The following is a 24,110-nucleotide window of genomic DNA, read 5'->3' as shown; positions in this document are numbered from 1 at the left end:
CCATAAGTCTATGATCAGTGTGCCAGAGGACAACAATGTGAAGCGGACACACTTCCTAACAACCCGGAAATGCACGGGGGAATAAAAACAGCTGCACAACCTATTTATCTGGGGTGGACATGTTTTGTCGCTACTTATTTTCAGCTATAGTTAGCAAAGTATTTCTAAATTGATTTACAGAATCTCCAGTACAGTTTTAAAGGAATACGATTGATTAATTGATTGCCCTAGCATACATTTTCGACGATGGAGCGCAGTAGATCGCGCGACAGTTCCGCGGATAAGACCAAGAGCACGAGCAGACAAGTCGGAGAGAAAAAATTGTCCAAGAAGAAAAAGCGAAGACATTCCTCTTCTTCGTCTTCCTCATCGTCCAGCAGCAGTGCGAGTCCGACCCCTTCAAAGAAAGCCTCACGTTCCCTCAGCAAGAGCCAAGGTTTTCTTGACTCAATTATTAAATCACACGTAGTTGTAGATAGCTAACATTACACACCTATGTGTACCACTTCACATCCTCACATACAGATATCTAATGTCAGAGAATAAGATAATGAAATATCTTTGTATGTCTATCAATTTTACAATGTATACATTTGTCTGCTTCAGATCGCAAAGGGAAGAAGAAAATGAAAAAAAGAAGTTCCTCATCTTCCTCGTCAAGCTCTTCTTCATCCTCCTCATCCTCCTCATCAAGTGATGAAAAGTCCAAGAGGAAGGAAAGGAAAAGGAAAAAATTCAAGAAGAAGTTAAAGAAGAAGAAAAGAAAGTTAAAGAAAGAGATGAAATTGGAGAAGAAGAAAAAGAAGAAGATAAAGAAATTGGAAGAAAGAAGAGCATCCCTGCTTGTAGATTTGATGCCCCCTCCAGCCCCCCAGCCCGTAGTCACCACCCCCCAGCCCTTCCTGGAGTTGTGGCAGAGTGATGATTGCACAGAAGATCATGGACCAGGTATGTTGGTCTCATATTTTGTTATATGTTGTCAATAGCTAATGTTTATTTGTTAACTAGCTAAACAAAGAATGGACGATGAAACCAGATATAAAGCTGAGCGGATGGATGGATGGAAGTTTTGTTTTTGTCCATTTTGTAGCAATGACAGATGAGCAGAAAGCCAGGCTATCCACCAAGAGACCCTTAACAAAGGAGGAGTATGAAGCCAAGCAGAGTGTCATCCGCAGGGTGGTAGACCTTGAGACTGGACGCACCAGGTAGACCAACGCTATATACAACAGTGTTTCTATGGTTCGGTCATTTCTATCTTTATATGCGTGTGTGCTGGTTTTTATTCCCTCTGTTTTTGTTTTTCAGGCTGATAAGGGGAGAGGGAGAGATCATTGAGGAGATTGTCAGTAAAGAGAGACACAAAGACATCAACAAGGTAAATGGAAAAACATCAAAGACCATGCAGCTATGTGTGCTTTTAGGGGGTTAAAGTGTTGTCCTCTACCTATAAAATGTCTACCTAACACTTACTCTCCTCTCTTGTTACAGCAAGCCACAAAGGGGGACGGAAACTCCTTTCAGAAGAAACTAGGACTGAACAGGTAGAGGGTCTCCCCCTGATGTAAAGGCTATGGTAGGAAGGAGACATCTATACTATTCTGTATAGATAGGACAGAAGAATAGGTCTCCAGTTAGTTGTGCTGTGCATCATTTTTACATGACAGGATCCCTACATGTCTCCAGTACAATCTATGATTGTACTGTACTGTGAGTGTGACTCAATCATATACATCATTTTTGGCCACATTTTTTGTTTAATTGTTCAAATGAAATGTAATCAAATTAAATTTGTATTTTAGTTAACCGGCATCCTTTCATCACAATTCACTTTGGAATTTCTCTGAATGTATCAGAAATTCAGAATGGCCATGATGGCCAACTGTCAGTTTAATTCATATTCAATTCAATTAAACATGCATTCAAACTGACCCCCAAAACAGTCAACTGTAATGCTATTTACTTTTTTACAATGTAATAAAGTATTTTTCTTAGATAATTATCCTTGGCCATTGCTGTGTGCATCAGGTATTTACTATTTCAGTTACAGGTTTAAAACCTAATCTTACACCCAACATTAAAATAATTTAGAGACAAGAAACCACACATTTAATTTATGTTCTTCATACTTACTTTTTATACACTGTAAATAAAACTGTCAAACTTTGGAGTAACACAAAGTATATTGATACTGTTTATACCAAGCTTTAACAAAGCCAAGGTATTGGGACATTTTTACATCCAGGGTAAGGTCATTTTGATGTGATCAAATTGTCAGCATTGCCATTTCAAAAAGAGTGTAAGATGAAACCTGTTTTTCAGCGCAGCGTTCAAGTAGTTTTATTTAATATATTCCTATGTACATTTATAATATTTCCCTGGGGATGAAACCAACCAACCACAAGTCATACCAAAGTCTCATTGGAAATAATGGCCCCTTTCAGTGCCCATACAGCAAATTCTATTGGAGGATTATTCCATGGAGGCATGAGTCAGACCACTGAAACAGAATTTAAGGCAAAAAGGGAAATGTACTGTAAGGCCTCTGGTAATATCTGCATTTGCCAGTAGCAGAACTATGGGGAATGTCTGTCCAGATGTGTCTTGAGTTTAACTGATGATTGCACAATATCTTTACATTCTTGGGGTGTCAATGTCCAGTTGACTGATACAGTATCTCTGGAGCAGGACGATGCTTTAAAGAGCAGCCATGTAATAATTGTTAGAGGGGTGTATGTTTTCTTTTAGCTGGATGTGCTAACCAGTCTTCTCCAATTTCACTGTTAGGATGCACAGAAAGACTTAGTGTTGTCTACAGAGAAATCCATATGGGTTGCCCATAGTTATGTGCGACTTTTAAAAAAGGTCAAGCATATCATATGAACAGTGACTCGTAGCCCGAAGTATCAGTTACAACGGCATTGCTTCACAACACAAGCCCTTCCAGCTCAACTGACTCCATCCTTTACCATGCCTGTTGCATGTTCATGTGTATTTGGGGCAATGCTTTCTGGGTTACCCTAAAATATGCCTATAGTAGGGCAATGGACAGGAATAGCATGATCTCATATTATATGTATGAGATGAATTGGTGGTAAAGCAAGGATTCTAGAACATCGGGTTCACAATAGCCTCATGTAAACCTTGTTCTAACATGTGAGTTGTATGATCCAATAACTCTTAATGTCAGTCGTGTCTACTAGAGCTGGGACGATAAATGGTCGGTTTCGATAATATTCAGTTTATCGAGGCCTGATAACGCTAAGTAGCCTTTACTAGAGGAATGTGAAGTTGTAATGATATAGGCCTGTCTGCTAATATTGCTAATGGAACAATTGATAACATTCAAAGTTGTAGGGGTAGTTGACAGGGTAAAATAATTACTGGTGCTTATACATTTCATTCAACTTATCGTGATAATTCGGCAATTTATCTTAATATAGATTTTTGTCCATATCGCCCAGCTCTAGTGTCCGTATTGTGACCAGATTAGCTGATGCCTCCCTGTATGCGAAGTATTTGAGAGATATTCTTTCAAAATAATACAAATTAAATGTTTCTTTACATTTATTTACTGATGCCATAAGTCACTTGTGCTACCTGTCAATGATTTTAGAGGCTGGCATAATGATTTAAATGGTTTGACCATCCATATCTGCTTTCACTTGATTGATATCCAGACACAGTGCGTGCCTTACTACTTCCGGAAGGGGTCAGGAAGATCTGATCACAATGTGTCTTTTAATAGTCTATACCCATCTGAAAATGCGAGCACAATCAGAACAGAGCAATCTGTATGGATTGCGAGGACCCCACTTCACCATGATGGTCCTCCCTCCCCATACACCCCTCACACGGTCTTCCTTGCTGTCCCTGGATCACGCCAGAAATGTAATGACCGTTCAACCAAGATCCCATTTGTCTAAACAATTTGCTATGATCATCATGTGCTTTGAAAATGTTTCTACCCGTATGTCTCATCACATGGCAACTAGACATTTTGTGAGTGTGTTAGCACGAGGTTCTGTCTCTGCTGCTGCATGTGCCTGCTTAACTGATTGTCAATGCATTGTGGCATTCTTTCTATATGGTGGATCTGCTGCTGTGGCATGATTGTGGGTAATATTGCACCTTCTCACTAACATTTCAGTACTCCGTGGTCCATTACAGTCATAGTTCTACACAGTTTTGAAACAGGGAAGAAGTAAACATCATTTGCATGAATAAACCTAAGATTAATCACTAACTCTACTGTATGTTCCTTCTTTTCAAAGCATATTATTACAAATATCTACAGACTTTTCATTGGAGGCATCAACAAATAACTCCGAACTGAACCTAAATAGTATTGTCTATGTAGTATTGTCTTTGTGCTCAATAACATTGAATGCCTCATTTACAGCTCAGGAAATGATTGACTTTCAAAATACACTATATATACAGAAGTATGTAGACACCCCTTCAAATTAGTGTCTTCGGCTATTTCAGCCATACCCGTTGCTGACAGGTGTAGAAAATTGAGTAAACAGCCATGCAATCTCCATAGACAAACCTTCACACAAGTCAGTTCGTCAAATCTCTGCCCTGCTAGAGCTGCTCCGGTCAACTGTAAGTGCTGCTGTTATTGTGAAGGGGAAACGTCAAGGAGCAACAACGGCTCAGCCGCGAAGTGGTAGGCCACACAAGCTCACAAGAACGGGGCCGCCGAGTGCTAGAGCGTGTAGAATGTAAAAAACGAATCAAACTGTTCGTCGGGAGTTTTATGAAATAGGTTTTGCCTAAAATCACCATGCGCAATGCCAAGAGTCGGCTGGTGTGGTGTAAAGCTTTGGCAACGCGTACTCTGGAGTGATGAATCATGCTTCACTATCTGGTAGTCAGACAGATGAATCTGGATTTGGCGGGCGCCAGGACAACGTTACCTGCCAAAATGCATAGTGCCAACTGTAAAGTTTGGTGGAGGAGTAATTATGGTCTGGGGCTGTTTGTCATGGTTTGGGTCCCTTAGTTCCAGTGAAGGGATATCTTAACTCTACAGCATACAATAACATTCTAGCCGATTCAGTGCTTCCAACTTCGTGGCAACAGTTTAGGGATGGCCCTTTCCTGTTTCAGCATGACAATGCCCCCGTGCACAAAGCAAGGTCCATATAGAAATGGTTTGTCGAGATCGGTGTGGAAGAAGTTGACTGGCCTGCACAGAGCCCTGAACTCAACTCCATTGAACACCTTTGGGATGAATTGGAACGCCGACTGCGAGCCAGGCCTAATTGCCCAACCTCACTAATGCTCCTGTGGCTGAATGGACGCAATGTTCCAACATTTATGTGGGAAGCCTTCCCAGAAGAATGGAGGCTATTATAGCAGCAAAGGGGGGACCAACTCCATATCAATGCCCACGATTTTGGAATGAGATGTTTGACGAGCAGGTGTCAACATACATTTAGTCATGTAGTGGATATCATAATAAACATATGACACATTAAGATAATGTATCTGCTAACACAAGTCTTTCCATTTGCATGATCAGTCGATGTAGTAGAAATACAATACTATGCAAGACAAATACCCCTGCTGTGTATTGGCTGCTGCGGATGATTGCATGAGATACGAACATAAAAAATGAAACACTATGTAGTTAGAAGAACTAAAACAATTGTTTTTCTGTTCACAAAAAAATGAATATATACATGTATATCTATGTATTCTGTTAAATAATAATAAAAAGGTGTATCCTGAATGTATCTCCTCAGTGTGAAGATACCAGAGAATTGCCCCTTGGTAGGCCTGACCTCAGCTCTACATACAATATTATATACAAGCCTCGGTTATCTTCAACTATACCATCAATCAACCCAAACCAGGTCCACAGAGCAGTTTCAGTCTGTCTCAACAGACATCTTCCATTCAGCTTCTCCCTTCACGTGCAGTAGTAAATTGAGCATACTGCCTTTGGCACATCATCTTACAATGATACAAGTTTGCCCTGCAAGTGATATACATAAATATACTTTGTTGTATAGGCAATGATTACAGTGGACTATAATGTAACATGTTCTGTATGATAAAACAGACAATGATTGGGATCTCAACTGTAATCAAAGCGCAATTGGTATACAGACTTGAGTGTTGCAGCTGCTGAAGCACTGCTATAATTCTATTTTGGCTGTATGTGTGTGGTTCTGGAGACTGTAGACTGTGTCATGATGCAGGGAGGATACAACCCACCTGCATAACCCAGGGTGGGAGTTGGGGAACATGGATCTATCAGGAGTTAAACCAAACTGGCAGCATGAGGACGCTGGAGTCCAGGAGACACACTGTGTATATCGATATGGTATTAAAGACATATAGGGTGAATATAATAAATAAAAACTAGAAACAATATGCAACTCGGAAACAGTCCAAGTCTCTTTCTTTAGGAGTCTCTTCCTATTGTTGGCCAGAGGTTTGTTTGTGTATTGTGCATGCATGTTCCTTGCTTAAATAAGATGCTTCTTAAACGGCTTTTCTCCATTGTGTCAATGTCCGAAGAAAAAAAGAGACATTGCCTCAGCCTCCGCCTGTGGTTGGTTTTGTTGATTCAGGTATATTGATGGTGTTGCTTTAATAAAGACTGGTTCGTAGCACCAAAGTTTTTCAATGCTGTATAGATGTGGCAAAGAGATCAATGGAATTTGACCAAAACATTGGAAACACCACACACACACACAACCACCCCTTCCCAATCTCCTCATTGTTGCCCATCAAAATTAACCTACATTTATGCTATTGTTTATACATGTATTTAACACAATGTTGGGGTAAAATGTAGTAATAAGGCCCGAGGGGGTGTGGTACAGTTGAAGTTGGAAGTTTACATACACTTAGGTTGTAGTTATAAAAAAACTTGTTTGTCAACCACTCCACAAATGTCTTGTTAACAAACTAGAGTTTTGGCAAGTCGGTTAAGACATCTACTTTGTGCATGACACATTTTTACAACAATTGTTTACAGACAGATTATTTAACGTATAATTCACTGTATCACAATTTCAGTGGGTCAGAAGTTGACTGTGCCTTTAAACAGCTTGGAAAATTCCAGAAAATTATGTCATGGCTTTAGAAGCTTCTGATCATTTGAGTCAATTGGAGCTGTACCTGTGGATGTATTTCAAGGCCTACCTTCAAACTCAGTGCCTCTTTGCTTGACATCATAGGAAAATCAAAAGAAAATCAGCCAAGACCTCAGAAACAAAGTGTAGACCTCCACGCGTCTGGTTCAGACTAGGGAGCAATTTCCAAACTCCTGAAGGTGCCACGTTCATCTGTACAAACAATAGTACGCAAGTATAAACACCATGGGACCACAAAGCCGTCGTACCGCTCAGGAAGGAGACGCGTTCTGTCTCCTAGAGATTAACGAACTTTGGTATGAAAAGTGCAAATCAATCCCAGAACAACAGCAACGGACCTTGTGAAGATGCTGGAGGAAACATGTATCTATATCCACAGTAAAACGAGTCCTATATCGACATAACCTGAAAGGCCACTCAGCAAGGAAGAAGCCACTGCTCCAAACTGCCATTTTTAAAAAAACGACTACGGTTTGCAACTGCATACGGGGACCAAGATCATACTTTTTGGAGAAATGTCCTCTGGTCTGATGAAACAAAAATAGAGCTGTTTGGCCATAATGTTACAGTGAGGGAAAAAAGTATTTGATCCCCTGCTGATTTTGTACGTTTGCCCACTGACATAGAAATGATCGGTCTATAATTTTAATGGTAGGTTTATTTGAACAGTGAGAGACAGAATAACACAAAAATCCAGAAAAACCCATGTCAAAAATGTTTTGAATTGATTTGCATTTTAATGAGGGAAATAAGTATTTGATCCCCTCTCAATCAGAAAGATTTCTGGCTCCCAGGTGTCTTTTATACAGGTAACGAGCTGAGATTAGGAGCACACTCTTAAAGGGAGTGCTCCTAATCTCAGCTTGTTACCTGTATAAAAGACACCTATCCATAGAAGCAATCAATCAATCAATCAGATTCCAAACTCTTCACCATGGCCAAGACCAAAGAGCTCTCCAAGGATGTCAGGGACAAGATTGTAGACCTACACAAGGCTGGAATGGGCTACAAGACCATCACCAAGCTGCTTGGTGAGAAGGTGACAACAGTTGATGTGATTATTCACAAATGGAAGAAACACAAAAGAACTGTCAATCTCCCTCGGCCTGGGGCTCCATGCAAGATCTCACCTCGTGTAGCTGCAATGATCATGAGAACGGTGAGGAATCAGCCCAGAACTACACGGGAGGATCTTGTCAATGATCTCAAAGCAGCTGGGACCATAGTCACCAAGAAAACAATTGGTAACACACTACGCTGTGAAGGACTGAAATCCTGCAGCACCCGCAAGGTCCCCCTGCTCAAGAAAGCACATATACATGCCCATCTGAAGTTTGCCAATGAACATCAAAATTATTCAGAGGAGAACTGGGTGAAAGTGTTGTGGTCAGATGAGACCCAAATGGAGCTCTTTGACATCAACTCAACTCGCCGTGTTTGGAGGAGGAGGAATGCTGCCTATGACCCCAAGAACACCATCCCCACTGTCAAACATAGAGCTGGAAACATTATGCTTTGGGGGTGTTTTACTGCTAAGGGGACAGGACAACTTCACCGCATCAAATGGACGGGGCCATGTACCGTCAAATCTTGGGTGAGAACCTCCTTCCCTCAGCCAAGGCATTGAAAATGGGTCGTGGATGGGTATTCCAGCATGACAATGACCCAAAACACACGGCCAAGGCAACAAAGGAGTGGCTCAAGAAGAAGCACATTAAGGTCCTGGAGTGGCCTAGCCAGTCTCCAGACCTTAATCCCATAGAAAATCTGTGGAGGGAGCTGAAGGTTCGAGTTGCCAAACATCAGCCTCAAAACCTTAATGACTTGGAGAAGATCTGCAAAGAGGACTGGGACAAAATCCAACCTGAGATGTGTGCAAACCTGGTGGCCAACTACAAGAAACGTCTGACCTCTGTGATTGCCAACAAGGGTTTTGCCACCAAGTACTAAGTCATGTTTTGCAGAGGGGTCAAATACTTATTTCCCTCATTAAAATGCAAATCAATTTATAACATTTTCTGTCTCTCACTGTTCAAATAAACCTACCATTAAAATTATAGACTGATCATTTCTTTGTCAGTGGGCAAACATACAAAATCAGCAGGGGATCAAATACTTTTTTCCCTCACTGTATGTTTGGAGGAAAAAGGGGGAGGCCTGCAAGTCAAAGAACACCATCCCAACCGTGAAGCACAGGGGTGGCAGCATCATGTTGTGGGGGTGCTTTGCTGCAGGAGGGACTGGTGCACTTCACAAAATAGATGGCATCATGAGGACAGAAAATTATGTGGATATATTGAAGCAACATTTCAAGACATCAGACAGGAAGTTAAAGCTTGGTCGCAAATGGGTTTTCCATATGGACAATGACCCCAGGCATACTTCCAACGTTGTGGCAAAATGGCTTAAGGACAACAAAGTCCAGGTATTGGAGTGGCCATCACAAAGCCCTAACCTCAATCCTATAGAATATTTGTGGGCAGAACTGAAAAAGCATGTGCGAGCAAGGAGGCCTACAAACCTGACTCAGTTACACCAGCTCAGTCAGGAGGAATGGGCCAAAATTCACCCTTATCTTATTGTGGGAAGCTTGTGGAAGGCTACCCGAAACGTTTGACCCGAGTTAAACAATTTAAAGGCAATGCTACCAAATACTAATTGAGTGTATGCAAACTTCTGACCCACTGGGAATGTGATGAAAAAAAGAAAAGCTGAAATAAATCATTCTCTCTACTATTATTCTGACATTTACCATTCTTAAAATAAAGCGGTGATCCTGACTGACCTAACACAGGGAATTTTTACTAGGATTAAATGTATTTGGCTAAGGTGTATGTAAACATCCGACTTCAACTGTATATGGCTAAGGGCTGTCCTTTGCACGACGCAACGCGGAGTGCCTGGACACAGCCCTTAGCCATGGTATATTGGCCATATACCACAAACTTCTGAGGTGCCTTATTGCTATTATAAACTTGTTACCAACGTAATTAGAGCAGTTAAAATAAATATTTTGTCTTACCCGTGGTATACGGTCTGATATACCGGGGCCACAGGTAGCCTAGTGGTTAGAGCGTTGGGCCAGTAACCGAAACGTTGCTAGATCGAATCTCTGAGCTGACAAGGTAAAATTCAGTCGTTCTGCCCCTGAACAAGGCAATTAACCCACCTTTCCTAGGCCGTCATTGTAAATAAGAATTTGTTCTTAACTGACTTGCCTAGTTAAATAAAGGTTAAATATACCAAGGTTGTTAGCCAATCAGCATTCAGGGCTCAAACCACCGAGTTTATAATTTGGAGTATAAAGCTTCTATGGATGTCAACCCCAATACATTGTTATGTCATCGTCACCAAGCATTACACTTAAAAACGGCTTCAATTACCACCAACGATTTCCATATGGCTGGCTTTACTACCATATATTTGAACCAGAGTTAGCATTTATCAGATATTTATATATTATGCAGCGAAAACAGCCAAATATATCCAAATCGGATTTTAGTAACCACATTGTGGGCCTGTTAGAATACATCAATCCTGATGGATTTTCCAAATATCTACTTTGTTCGATCAGCTTGCGCTTTCCCCAAGTTCCATTGACCTGTTTACCGCATGTATTCTCTCATTCTTCTTCCTGTCTCTGTATTTAGAGCTTTGAAAGCCTACGACCAGCATCTCACTCTCCCCTGTCTTTAAATTATTCTCTGGTCATCTCAATCTTAATTTCTTGAATTTCTCTTTCTGCAGCTTTTCCCTTTCCTCATCACCTTTGTCCTTGCTCAATTTCATCCTCCTACTTTGGGTCGAACACCCCAGGCTCCAGCTTGGTGCTGCCACTGCGGCCCCAGCAGCCTGCTGTAATGCTCATGCTGCGCTGGGCTGGTCCAGGGCCATGCTGGCTGTGGCTGTCTGACTGGCTCTGTGTGCGCTCTGGTCTACTGTGGCCACTGCCGCTGGGCAAGCTGGAGGCCGGCTGGGCGGAGATGGTGCGCAGCAGCTGGTTCCGCTTCCGTAGGAAGTCGCTTTTTGCACCCAGACCAAAGCTGCCTTTCCGTAGGACCATGCGGGCACTGCTAGTCTTTGCTGGCCGAGAGCGCTGGTTATACTCCAGCTGAGAGAGGTGGGTCGCATAGCCCTCTGTAATGAACTGTTGGGACAGGCATGGAAAGAGACAGTCATATAATGTAATGAAGTGCTGCATATAGTAAACTAGAGGACCAGGACTAAACTAAAAAGTCAGTGCATGTGTATCGTACCTGGCACTGAGCTTGCATCTTCTTGGAGGATCGGCCAATGATGTAGATCTGGGAGGGAGAGAGTCCGATGGAGGTGTAGACCGCGATGTCTTTGGTAGAACCATAACAAGCAAAGATCTTCATGTGAGCCTGTGGAACCAGCGAATCAAGTGTCATCGATAAATTAGGACCAAGAAAATGTACTTTCTTGACAATCTCTCCTAATCTTTTTGTCTGCCCCATCTCTTCAATCATCTCCTCTCCCTTCCTTATCTTCTGCACCATTCCACTTAGCCCTCATCTACTCCTGAACCTACCCCCAGCTTCTGTTACCCACTCCAGTACCCTCAACAAACCCACCACCCAACCCCCACTGCCATCCTGACCTCCATGAGTGACTTGAGGAAGTTGGCTTTGTGTCTGAGTGGGTCGTGGACCAGGCCATCACAGAAGGAGACGATGCCATGGGGGAAGTTATGCTGAGACAGCCAGGCCACCACTCTCTGCTTCTGCATGTCTGGACGCCCCGTCACATAGACGATCAAATAGCCCAGGTCCTGCCAGTGCCTGGAAATAAATCAAAAGGTATAAGAAAGAGTGGAGAGAGTGCAACACAATGGGTTATAGAGACAGAAATCATTTTGGCAGATGCTTATGACTGTTCAATCGCAGGTGATGCCAGGTGCATGTTACCTGACCACATCGACTGCTCCGGCTCGAACTTTGGGATCGCTCCCCATGATGGACACGCTGGCAGCGAATGAGCCGTCTATACTGAACACAACAAACTCTGTCCCATGGGGAAGCACTGTCAGGTAGCTGTCTGCAAATGTGTGATCCCCCCTGTCGGTGATAGGACACAAAACAATTTGAAGATAGAGGAGAAGAGACAGAGACAATTGGAAAGAAATAAAGAGGCAGAGGAACAGAATAAAAAAAAGACAGAGTCACCTAAAACCCTCCAAAAACAGAGGGCACCATTTCTGAAGCCTCAGGACTAGATTGGCTGAGAGAGACCATAGAGAGCATGCCATAGATGCCAGTCTCACCTGACCACCAGTTTGGCCGGATAGACACCAACCCCCAGCCGTTTGCTCTCTGGGATGATGAAGGACACACGGCCACCGCTGTTGGTCAGCTCCGTGTCAAAGTACACCCAGTCTCCAGACGGGGGCTGGGTCATGATGTGGATGTCCACCTGTAAACATAATATATACGCCATTTAGCAGATACTTTTATCCAAAGCGTGCATACATTTACATATGGCTGGTCCTGGGAATCAAACCCACTACCCTGGCGTTACAAGCGCCATGCTCTTTCAACTGAGCTACAAAGGACCAACATAGAGATAGATATACAACCACTTCGAACACAAACACATTGAAGATGCACACATACATGTAGCGTATTTTGAACTGAAAACAAATACAGATAAGACTCATGGATGGAGGGATAAGTACATAGGGATAAGGTGGATGGAGGGATAAGTACATAGGGATAAGGTGGATGGAGGGATAAGTACATATGGATAAGGTGGATGGAGGGATAAGTACATATGGATAAGGTGGATGGAGGGATAAGTACATTTGTATATAGGACCTTGTGTGTTACAAACCCACTGTTTGCATTGTTGTAATGGAAAATGATCATACTGATCGCTGAGAGAGAGCGAGAGAGAGAGCCTACCTTCTCCCCAGTCAGTGTGACCATGTCCAGAGGTCCGTACATGAAGCGGCCAGTCACGATCTGCAGCCCACCTTCTGTGAACACTGCATCGTTTACACGATGATTGGCTGTCACATTCTGTCAAAGAAATACACACACATAAATAGATTGAGACACAATTACAGTGTTAGCCAGAGTGAATTTCTTCAAGTGGTCAACACTGTTCTAGCTGCAGCAGACTGTACCCTGATCTTGACGTGGGTTCTCTTCCTGAGCCACTTCTCCCGGGGTTTAGATGGAGTGAACTCTGACACCTCCTTACCATCCAGCTCCAGTATGCTGGAGTTTTCATGTCTCATAACCTAAAATAAACATATAGATGACACCACACATACTCACCATAGCCACACTAGTGTATATTTTAAAGGGGGCCAGAAGCACAGGCCATGGAAGATTGTGGGGTGAGCTCACCTGTCGCAGCAGGAAGGACACTACATCAGTGGACTCCCAGTAGGATGCATGGAAGAGGTGCGGTAGTGCCACTGTGGGGAAGGCTGTCAGTGCATCAGGGCAGTACAAGGCAAAGTCCACGCGCTTGGTGCCCCACCAACGAGCTGCGACTGCATGGTGAGAGGGGGTACATGGGTGGGGTGGAATGGTTGCATTGTGAGTAAGGCAGAGGGGCAAAACATCCCAATACACACCCCTGGAAAAGTTCAATCATAAACCGTTTGGCTGTATTGAAGGCTGTATTCAATCATAAACCACTATCAAAGCCCAGATCGTCCACAGCAGTTCCTCAGCTAAAAGGGAAGTAAGACAGGAGTTGAAGATTGTTACTGTTTAAATACATATAGATAAGGAAGAGAACCATTATTATGCAATAATTGATTGTTGATTCAAGACACGAGTCAACGTAAATAGCAACAAACCTGCAGTTATTTTTATTAAATATGAAGAAAAGGGACGATGGTTAAATGAGTTTGCCAAATAAAACTTCACTAAGTGGATTCACACTGGGACTGTCACTGATGAATTCATGTTTGCCTCCAGAACAGGCTAGGGCACAAATATCTGAATAACCATTTATTCTTGTGGACTGATCACAAACGTGCCTATGTCAACTATGAGGCAGAGACGGGGAAGTTGGGCAAGTAGCCTTCCTGCTATATCATTTCGATGATGGGTATGTTACACTTTTAAAGTCACAATATCATCTCAGTATGTGGAGGGTCTCTCCTACCGGTCTGGTTTGTGAAGTTAATGGGACTGTGCTGTATTCACAAAACAGAGTCCACCAGGGAAAAGGATCGTCATAGAAACAGAAAGGAATAAACCGAGAAAAGCTGAGAGAAATCTCTGGTAGACAAGAACCATGTTAAAAAGAGATTGATTGTCCAATATATTAGGATTTCCCATAAGAGAAGTCAGTAGTAGGCTGAGCTTGGATTTGGTACATAGTTGATAGGGTCCAGTGTTATATAAGAATACCCTGATCCACTTCTGCCTGAGAGTCCAGGGAGACCAGGTCATATATGGCATACTCCGGGCCAGCTGACAAGTGTCTCTCTAACTGACCAGAGCCACAGGGGCTCACATCTCCGTTGGCTTCTGGGTCTCTAGGTCTAGTTGTGGCCCATTTCCTGGATCTGTATTGGTAGTTCCTGGGACTGGGTCACTCCTTTCTTTTCTAGGGGACTTGAGGGGGCTTCTCGGGGAGAATTTGGTTTGTGATGTCAGGGCGATTTGAGACAAAAGGCTTTGTCCCAAAGGGAGTTTTTGGTTTGGTTAATTTGGCATGCTTGTGCTATGGGAAACAAAACAAAAAGAAAAAACACGTGAAAATGAATGATGAATAATGTCAAAAGGAATTGTTTTCATACTGTCGAGGACAGTATCTTATAGGGCAGTTAATTCCAGGTTGCAAACACGTGTAAAGTACTTCTGCTACAAGCTGCATTCACAACCTGAAACTGACTTCAAAACAAAGTAATCAATTAAGTGTCCGACTGGTCCTCATATAAACTGAAAAAGGAAGGTTAGAATTATCTTTTGACAAAACCCATTTTCATACTCATTTTGTGTGTGTATATTCTGTTTTGTTGCATTTCTGAACAGCGGCAAAAACATTCTATGACACTTGCTTTTGACAAGCAATGACCTCATCAACGCACTATTACAACTTCCCAACTGAGTAGAACGTTAGTAAATGTTTGAAAGCTGTGTTATTGGTCCTCATTTAGGACATATCCACTTCAGACAGAGATTACAAGGGAAAGCCAGACTTTGGGAGACATTCTTCTTTACATCAAACACAAAAGAAGCTTGGGCATCTGGGTAGACAGTGTGACAAGGTGCGAACGATGCAGGAATGACTCAGTGAAACAGGGTCTCTTTACATGCATTGCAAACACATTAAATAAATGCAGAACTCCTCCTTTGCATTTACATTCAAACAATGGCTCAGAGTAGGACGAACACGCAGTGACAGAACGTGAGCTTTTGCTTCTTCAGTAGTCATGTTTTAATCTTCTGGCACATTGAATTTGAACAATGGATATGTCTGTGGTGATGTTATGCTCCCTCTCTGATGAAGGGGCTTAGGGCAGTGTAATCCATCACAGGTATCGTAATGTGTTGCGAGCTGAGCTAGCAGGTAACTAAGTGGTTATTCTGTGAATGCAGGCCACAACTGGGTCACTACAGAGCTGCTCGGGATCCGACGCACTGAGTGATGTGTGCAGAGTGTGAGTAAGGAGGGTGAGAATCAGAGAGAAAGAGGATTGGGATGAGAATGAAGGAGTGAAGTGGAGTAGGATGAGCAAGAAAGAAAGGAGAGAGGGGGTGAAAGAAAAGAGAAAGGAGAGAGAGAGAAATAGAGAAAGACTAGAAAAGAGTGAAAGAGGAGTTGAGATAGAGCAGTGAGTGAGTGAGTGAGTGAGTGAGTGAGTGAGTGAGTGAGTGAGTGAGTGAGTGAGTGAGTGAGTGAGTGAGTGAGTCAGTGAGTGAGTCAGTGAGTGAGTCAGTGAGTGAGTCAGTGAGTGAGTCAGTGAGTGAGTCAGTGAGTCAGTGAATGAATGAATTAAACTAGAGAAGAGATTGACTGAAAGAGGAGTTGAGATAGAGCAGTGGGAGTGTGTGAGTGAGTGAGTGAGTGAGTGAGTGAGTGAGTGAGTGAGTCTAGAGAAGAGATTGACTGAAAGAGGAGTTGAGATGGAGCAGTGTGAGTGAGAGAGAGAGATACTTGAGTGAGTGAGTGAGTCAGTGAGTCAGTGAGTCAGTGAGTCAGTGAATGAATGAATTAAACTAGAGAAGAGATTGACTGAAAGAGGAGTTGAGATAGAGCAGTGGGAGTGTGTGAGTGAGTGAGTGAGTGAGTGAGTGAGTGAGTGAGACTAGAGAAGAGATTGACTGAAAGAGGAGTTGAGATGGAGCAGTGTGCGTGTGTGTGTGAATGAGTGAGTGAGTCTAGAGAAGAGATTGACTGAAAGAGGAGTTGAGATGGAGCAGTGTGAGTGAGAGAGAGAGATACTTGTGGTAAGGAGAACACTTACTGTTGGCTATGTTGGTGGCAGTGTAACTGTCTGCCATTCCTGAGACCTGGCTGGCAATGCTGACCTCACTGGCCCTCCGCAGGCCCCGGCAGTGGGGGCCCGTAACGGGGGAGGAGGGGTACGAACTGTCCATGAAGACACCACCATGAGACTGAACAAAATCCGCTATTGAGCCGAAACAAGGATATCCCATTAGACATAGACAAGAGGAGAGGTGGATGAACAGGGAGGTAACAGGATGAGAAGGAAAGGGTTTGCATCCAAGAAATGTGATGGGCCAGGCCATGGTTTTAGTGGGTGTGAAACCAGCAGGAGCCAACGTCAGATTTCTGGGACAATCAGTGAGTGGTCAAATAGTGTTCTGATGAATACAACAGCATGTGAAAAGTGACATGTGTGGAAACTTTTACTCCATTGGTGGTCACATTACTATGTCTTTACTATGTCTCAAAATGTTTAATGTCTGTCAAATGATTAGCTGGATTATTATTAGCATGTATCACTAAGGTGATAGCAGTTCCATTTAGTATATGCAATCAACATGTTGTAACAGAAAGGTCAGGAGATACTATATTGACCACAAGGATACACAATTACAATGCAAGGAGCAGGATTCCATGTTTCAAGCAGACATCTGAGCAACACAGCTTCCAAGCCTCCGATTTGGCAAAATCACCCACTAGGAGAAGATAGTTCTCTAGTCACAGTGTTATGGTTTATAAGGAGACATTTGCCAATCACCTTTACTCACTCCCCAACGCTTGTATTTGTCGTTAAGGAGATGCTGCAACAGCAAAGAAACCACATCACAACAATGAATGCAGATAGTGGTACCATATTTTCATACCATTACAAAGGGCATTAATAATTGATGGTAACAGCAAGCACAACACAGCAAAACAAGGACAGGCTCTTCCAGGTCAAGGGTTCCTACAAGTACCTCTCCGAATCATTCACTGTGACAGCCACTGCTGTCTCTCTAAATCACTAAAATGCAAACAACAATAATGACTATTACATTTTGATGAGCAAAATTACCTAATTTTCGTGGAGGTAGTGTAAACAGACAGGCTCTGAAAGCCATGCTAATGAGCTATACTAAAGGTAATGGACTGAGAACTGCAGAAACAGGGCAGGACATGTCATGTAGGACATATTTGACCTGGAACAGTCAGTAATGTGACCCCAACTCTTGACTAGGGTAACATTCTCACAGCATTTTCATGCACCAGTTTTGGTAAGGATCTAAAAACATACACACACAGACACAGTCAGTGTGGAAAGGGAAGGTGGAACTGCAACTAACACAAAAATACACGTGTACGACACAGAGTGAGAGACTCCCCCCGAGAGGTGAAGAGGAGACGCTACACACACTCCAGAACAGCAGGTGTGGCCTTGAGGGAGCCCTCCTGCCAGTTTAGCACCGGCACAGGGATGCAGGTCTCGCTGATGGGCTCCTGACAGCGGAAAGAGAGGGGGGGCCCAGTATCGAGCAGGAGCTGAGGGTTGCTCTGGACTGTCTCCACTAGAGGGGGAGATGGGGGGTCAGAGGGGAGGGGGCAGGGGAAGGGGACAGGTTTTTCAGAGATGGGGAAGGAGGCCGAGAGAGGAGGGGAAAAGGAGACAATGAAGACACAGAAAAGACAGCCAAGGCGAATCAAGCCCAGGAAATACTGCAGGAGCAGTAACTAAGGCAACAACAGGTTCTAGAATAGAGCTAAAGTGAGCAGTAGATGGGGAATGCTGTTATTGGATTCTAATTCAGACTCGGCTGACTCTTAACTCATATTTAAATGTACCTCAGCACACACTGATTAACGAACCAAAATGAATCTTTAAAACTTTCTCAATGCTGCACAGTAAACCTGAGGATATGGGCTGACGGCTCATTAGATCAAAATTATCATCATATTACTTCACAATCTATTATATCATATCCAAGATAAAAAATAATCACAGCTAGTAGCCATTCACAACTAGCACTTCCCTTGCTGCTCTTGCTGATTAAAGGATATCCATGAGTGGAAAAGACTATCAGCAAAGGAAAGATTGAGTCTCTAGCATTACTTCTTGAATAGCAGAATAATAGTGTATCATTGAGCCCTACTTAAACAGAAAGGGTGCAGTGTAGCCTGCAAGGTTACTCTACTGTAAGGGCTAGCCAGCCACAACAGAAACCAGCAGGACCATGAAAACATATAGATGAGAACAGTGCTTCACAAAGACTTGAAGCACAAACAATAGAAACATTTGACATTTTCCTTAACTTGAAGGACTTTTCGGCCTCTAATAGCAATCCACAGACCACTGGCAAAATGTCTCAGAGACATTCCTTGTGGGAAAGAAAACTAACTACATAATCCATCACATTTGTCAGTTTCTACACACCCTGTTACATCACACAGAGTCCCCAATGGATAATCAAAACACGGGTTATATAACCTATGAATGTAACAAAATGTGTACATTTTATTATTATTTGCTAAAACAGGTACAAGGGTGTGTGTGTGTGTGTGTGTGTGTGTGTGTGTGTGTGTGTGTGTGTGTGTGTGTGTGTGTGTGTGTGTGTGTGTGTGTGTGTGTGTGTGTACATGTTTCCAGCACTCAGTCCAGTGTGCTCACCCAGTAGAGCGGAGTTGCCGTCCCCCAGGGGGAAGCGTGTGTAGCGGGGAACATTGAAAGGTGGCAGGAGGTGGAACTTCTTCTCCAGGAGGGGCTCCAGGCGCGAGGCCAAGGGGTCGGCTGGGTGGAACAGGTTGTAGACCTGCTGACAGGCAGGGCGCAGCTGGGCCACTAGGGGAGACAGAGTTAACAGGCGGAAAGAGGTCGTCATTAGTTACCACAGCCACAAAGTCAGAAGGGTCGACCAATCAGATGAGTGAGTGTGATGACACCTATAATGAGAGACATGCATTTATTTTATCTAGTGATCCATCAATGATGTGGTCATTTATTATCCGTAATAAAACCAACCATTCTAAATGCAAAGTAGTAATCGGATGTCTTATTCAAACTCAGCTTGCAAGCTTGTGTTTGCCCTAACTCATAGTTATTTGTCTTAAACAAAATATACTTAACAAAAATATAAACGCAACATGTAAAGTGTTTCTCCCATGTTGAAAGCTGAAATGAAAGATCCCAGATATTTTCCATACGCACAAAAAGCTTATTTCTCTCAAATTTTGTGCACAAATTTGTTTACATCCCTGTTAGTGAGCATTTCTTCTTTGCCAAGATAATCCATCCACCTGACAGGTGTTGCATATCCAGAAGCTCATTAAACAGCATGATTATTACACAGGTGTACCTTGTGCTGGGGACAATAAAAGGCCACTCTTAAATGTGCAGTTTTGTCACACAACACCACATACATTTTGAGGGAGCCTGCAATTGGCATGCTGACTGCATGAATGTCCACCAGAGTCGTTTTAGAGAATTTGGTTGAATGTCCAACCCGCCTCACAACCGCAGACCACTCGTAACCACGCCAGCCCAGGACCTCCACATCTGGCTTCTTCACCTGCGGGATAATCGGAGACCAGCCACCCGGACAGCTGATGAAACTGTGGTTTTTAACAACCCAAAAATTTCTGCACAAACTGTTGGAAACCGTCTCAGGAAAGCTCATACTGTGTCAAGATCCTGAGGCCCATTGTCGTGCCATTCATCCGCCATCACCTCTTGTTTCAGCATGATAATGCACGGACCCATGTCGCAAGGAAAATATCCCAGTCCATTGCCTGCATACTCACCAGATATGTCACCCATTGAGCAGGTTTGGGATGCTCTGGATCGACGTGTACGACAGCATGTTCCAGTTCCCACCAATATCCAGCAACTTCGCACAGCCATTGAGGAGTGGGACAACATTCCACAGGCCACAATCAACAGCCTGATCATCTCAATGTGTTGTGCTGCATGATGCAAATGGTGGTCACACCAGATACTGAGTGGTTTTCTGATCCACACCCTACTATTATTTTTAAGGTATCTGTGACCAACAGAGGCATATCAGTATTCCCAGTGAAATCCATAGAATAGGGCCTAATGCATTTATTTCCTTTTATGAACTTTAACTCAGTAAAATCTTTGAAATTGTTGCGTTTAGATTTTTACTCCAATATCTGCATTGTTTTTGAAATGGCATGTAAACAAATTGCCATGATTTTACATTTTACATTTTCCAAATCCACAACTAAAACGTACAGTTTCATAGAAATGTTCACAGAAATTAAAATGTTTGAAATTGGCCATTTTTTGGCTGATTTAAGATTAAAATTTCAACCCTGTTACTTTATTTGACATCTAGGCACTTAATATAGTCATTTATTTATTTAACATAACATATCTTTGCAGTCCACCTTTTTGATATTTTGTACCATTTTCCATCTCTGGACAAAGGCATGGTCTTCAAGCTATGGAAGATGACAAAACATTTAATAATTGCAATTTATTGGACTTACATGACACCCAAAGCTCTTTCCAATCTAGGGGGAAACTCACCACCCTGAACCCACTTACATACTCTTCATTTTTATTTATTTTATTGTTCTATCCACCCTCCTATTCAGAAGACAAAAGTAACATTGTTTAAATGTTTTGTTTTTTACAGCTATTTGGTACAAAACATTAAGGACACCTGCTCTTTCCATGACAGACTGACCAGGTGAATCCAGGTGAAAGCTATGATCCCTTATTGATGTCACTTGTTAAATCCACTTCAAATCAGTGTAGATGAAGGGGAGGAGACAAGTTAAAGAAATATGTTTAAGCCTTGAGACATGGATTGTGTACCTGTCATTATTTTTAACATTTTATTTAACCAGCTAAGTTGACTGAGAACACATTCTCATTTTACAACAACGACCTAGTGAATAGATACAGGGAGAGGAGGGGGATGAATGAGACAATTGTAAGCTGTGGATGATTAGGTGACCGTGATGGTATGAGGGTCAGGTTAGTAATTCAGCCAGGACACTGGGGTTAACACCCCAACTCTTTCGATAAGTGCCATGGGATCTTTAGTGACCAGAGAGAGTCAGGACACCGGTTTAACGTCCCATCCAAAAGACACCACCCTACACAATCTCTGCCCTGTGGCATTGGGCTCATTTTTTAAACCAGAGGAAAAGGTGCCTCCTACTGACTCTCCAACACCACTTCCAGCAGCATCTGGTCTCCCATCCAGGACTAACCAGGACCAACCCTGCTTAGCTTCTGCAGCAAGCCAGCAGTGGAATACAGGGTGGTATGCTGCTGGCTAAAGGGGGTGAATGGGCAAGATAAATGATTTAAGTGCCTTTGGATGGTGTATGGTAGTAGGTGCCAGACACACCAGTTTGTGTCAAGAACTGCAACACCGCTGGGTTTTTCCATGCTCAACAGTTTCCTGTGTATCCAGCCAACTTGCCACAACTGTGGGAAGCTTGGGGTCAACATGGGCCAGCATCCCTGTGGAATGCTTTCAGCACCTTGTCCATGCTCCGATTAATTAAGGTTCTGAGGGCAAAAGGGGGGAGGGGGTGCAACTTAATATTAGGAAGGTGTCCTTAATGATTTCTACACTCAGTGTACATTATTCCTACACTTTACATACATGGTACTTTTATACACATAATTACATGATAGGAATACAGTTTGATATGTACACGTTACAGAGGGGTTATGTACCCCTACGGAGGGGTTTCAAAACAGAGAGTGGTGCTGGAAATCTGGCCCTTGTACTGACGCATTTCTGTTTCACATTGAGTCTCCGCAAAGGAGATTTGGAGATCTGTCTTTGAACTTACTGCCTTCTTGTTAATTTCACCAGCATATTTCTCTTTGACTTTTGTTTGTTTGTCTTTCCACTGGTGACATTCATACATTGTTTATACCCACAACTTGAAATGGAACACCATTGAATGGGAGAGTTTTTTCCCTGCCAAAGGCTGTGCATCTGTTGAAGGTCAACAATGATATATTACTATAAGAATGAAATGCTTGTAGGGAAACTAACAGCGTTGCTCTATAAAATAGAATAACTCTGTGCTTGGAATGGAATCCCTTATGCTAGCTATCTCATTTTAGACGAGAGTAGCAAAAGCTCCTTACTAGTTATCTAAAAAAGTAAAGACAACTTACCCTTTTGCCCAAAACTTTTGTCCTTGTTCAATGTTATGAATGTTAATGACGTTGCCAATCCTTGTTCCCGAATGTATTTAGTCCACAAACTTGAACTCGAGATATGCCATTTCGTAAATTAGGCATTTCCCACGAACCGGAATACGTGTCATCACACTCCCTCATCTGATTGGTCGAGTAGGTGGGCCTTCTGACTTTGTGGTAACTAGTGGCGGCGTGTAAAGGAGAAGGGGATTTCAAGGAGATAAGACCCCACAATACCTCCTAGGTTTTCACTCCCCTATTCAGACCACACCACTTTTAAATGTTAATTATAAATGGGGTGGTCTCGCCCTGAATGCTGATTGGCTGACAGCCCCGGTATATCAGACCGTATACCACGGGTATGACAAAACATTATTTTTACTGCTCTCATTACATTGCTAACCAGTTTATAATAGCAATATGGCACCTAGCGGGTTTGTGGTATATGCCCAATATACCATGGCTAAGGGCTGTATCCAGGCACTCCGCATTGAGTTGCGCTTAAGAACATTCCTTAGCCGTGGTATATTGGCCATATACCACCCCCCCATGCCTTATTGCTTAAATAACACATTTTGAAGGCACTTTATTCATTTTACCTCTGTTTAAGTGGGCTTACCGTCCAGCACAGGAATGACAGTCTTCCTCAGGGCGAGGACAAGGCCCAGAGGAGAGCCAAAGAGGAAGAAGTCTGCCACCTCAAATTCAAACTTCCCCAGAGAGCCTGCATCCTGAAAGGTGCTGCTGCTGGACCTGCGTGAGGACGGGTCGGGCCGCAGAACACTGGAGTGGAGGCTGAGGCGACAACAGACAAACAGTCAGGGTCACAAGGAGGGAAGCACACCCACATCTACTGTATACACACAAACACAGCATACAATAAGAGAAACAGAAACCAATGTAGGTAAACGATTATAGCAACCCATGACTCTACAATATCACATGCATAGCCATATACACTTCTCAGTACAGTAACACTATTAACCATCAGCTACATCCATGATGTCATGTAACTGTAGTAATGTAACCCCTGTCACACCTAGTCAGGAAGGCCTGGTGGTGTTTGATGGTGTCCAACTCATATGTGGAGGAGTCGCTCGTCTTGCGGGGCAGCGGTCTCTTGGGGTCATCTGGCCCTCCTGCGCGGGGGATGTCAATGTTGCTGCGGCTCAGGTGGCGGCTGCTCTCCAGGGTGGGAGAGGCAGAGCCATACCCACTGTTGATGATGATCCCTGGAGAGAGGAGGTCCTGGTCCTGCAGGGAGGTATGCGGAGAAGGACAGAGGTTGGGGAATGTACAGTGAACATGACCGATAAGCAAACAGCACCAGAACAAGGATGGGTGTTGGATAAGTGTCCTTTCTTGAGGAGAAATGTGGTGGTGAAATAGTG

General features: G+C 43.1%; 2 protein-coding genes across 3 annotated transcripts in view; one reads left to right on the top strand and one right to left on the bottom strand.

Annotated features, from left to right (window-relative positions):
• Positions 1–52: 52 nt before the first annotated feature.
• Positions 53–2,002, top strand: arl6ip4 (ADP-ribosylation factor-like 6 interacting protein 4). The gene is made up of 5 exons (XM_035736129.2): positions 53–436; positions 607–948; positions 1,091–1,208; positions 1,309–1,378; positions 1,492–2,002. Exons 1-5 carry the CDS (start codon positions 247–249, stop codon positions 1,546–1,548), a joined length of 777 nt encoding a protein of 258 aa, XP_035592022.2. The 5' UTR covers positions 53–246; the 3' UTR covers positions 1,549–2,002.
• Positions 2,003–5,993: 3,991 nt separating this feature from the next.
• LOC118358369 (membrane-associated phosphatidylinositol transfer protein 2-like) overlaps positions 5,994–24,110 on the bottom strand; it is a 118,566-nt gene continuing 100,449 nt past the window's right edge. The window contains exons 13-25 of one of the 2 annotated variants that reach the window (XM_035736125.2): positions 23,759–23,973; positions 23,339–23,514; positions 19,195–19,365; positions 17,945–18,097; positions 16,570–16,734; positions 13,487–13,635; positions 13,261–13,377; positions 13,037–13,153; positions 12,400–12,548; positions 12,044–12,193; positions 11,737–11,917; positions 11,372–11,500; positions 5,994–11,262 (exon numbers count right to left, since the gene is read on the bottom strand). In XM_035736125.2, coding sequence (XP_035592018.1) covers positions 10,909–11,262; positions 11,372–11,500; positions 11,737–11,917; positions 12,044–12,193; positions 12,400–12,548; positions 13,037–13,153; positions 13,261–13,377; positions 13,487–13,635; positions 16,570–16,734; positions 17,945–18,097; positions 19,195–19,365; positions 23,339–23,514; positions 23,759–23,973 — 2,226 coding nt within the window. In that variant the 3' untranslated portion in view covers positions 5,994–10,908. The remainder of the gene's footprint in view (positions 11,263–11,371; positions 11,501–11,736; positions 11,918–12,043; positions 12,194–12,399; positions 12,549–13,036; positions 13,154–13,260; positions 13,378–13,486; positions 13,636–16,569; positions 16,735–17,944; positions 18,098–19,194; positions 19,366–23,338; positions 23,515–23,758; positions 23,974–24,110) is intronic. The other variant, XM_035736123.2, reaches the window with a different exon arrangement.

Source organism: Oncorhynchus keta, chromosome 25 (genome assembly GCF_023373465.1).
Source record: "Oncorhynchus keta strain PuntledgeMale-10-30-2019 chromosome 25, Oket_V2, whole genome shotgun sequence".
Classification (NCBI taxonomy): Eukaryota; Metazoa; Chordata; class Actinopteri; order Salmoniformes; family Salmonidae; genus Oncorhynchus; species Oncorhynchus keta.
Note: the sequence above shows the minus strand (reverse complement) of the source record. Positions and strands in the feature narration are given on the sequence as shown.

Excerpts from the sequence above, each read along its gene's own strand:
- arl6ip4 (XM_035736129.2), top strand. The coding sequence starts at position 247 with ATGGAGCGCAGTAGATCGCGCGACAGTTCCGCGGATAAGACCAAGAGC. Across the intron at positions 1,209-1,308 it reads CTTGAGACTGGACGCACCAG|GCTGATAAGGGGAGAGGGAG; the intron begins GTAGACCAACGC and ends TTTGTTTTTCAG. Across the intron at positions 1,379-1,491 it reads GACACAAAGACATCAACAAG|CAAGCCACAAAGGGGGACGG; the intron begins GTAAATGGAAAA and ends CTCTTGTTACAG.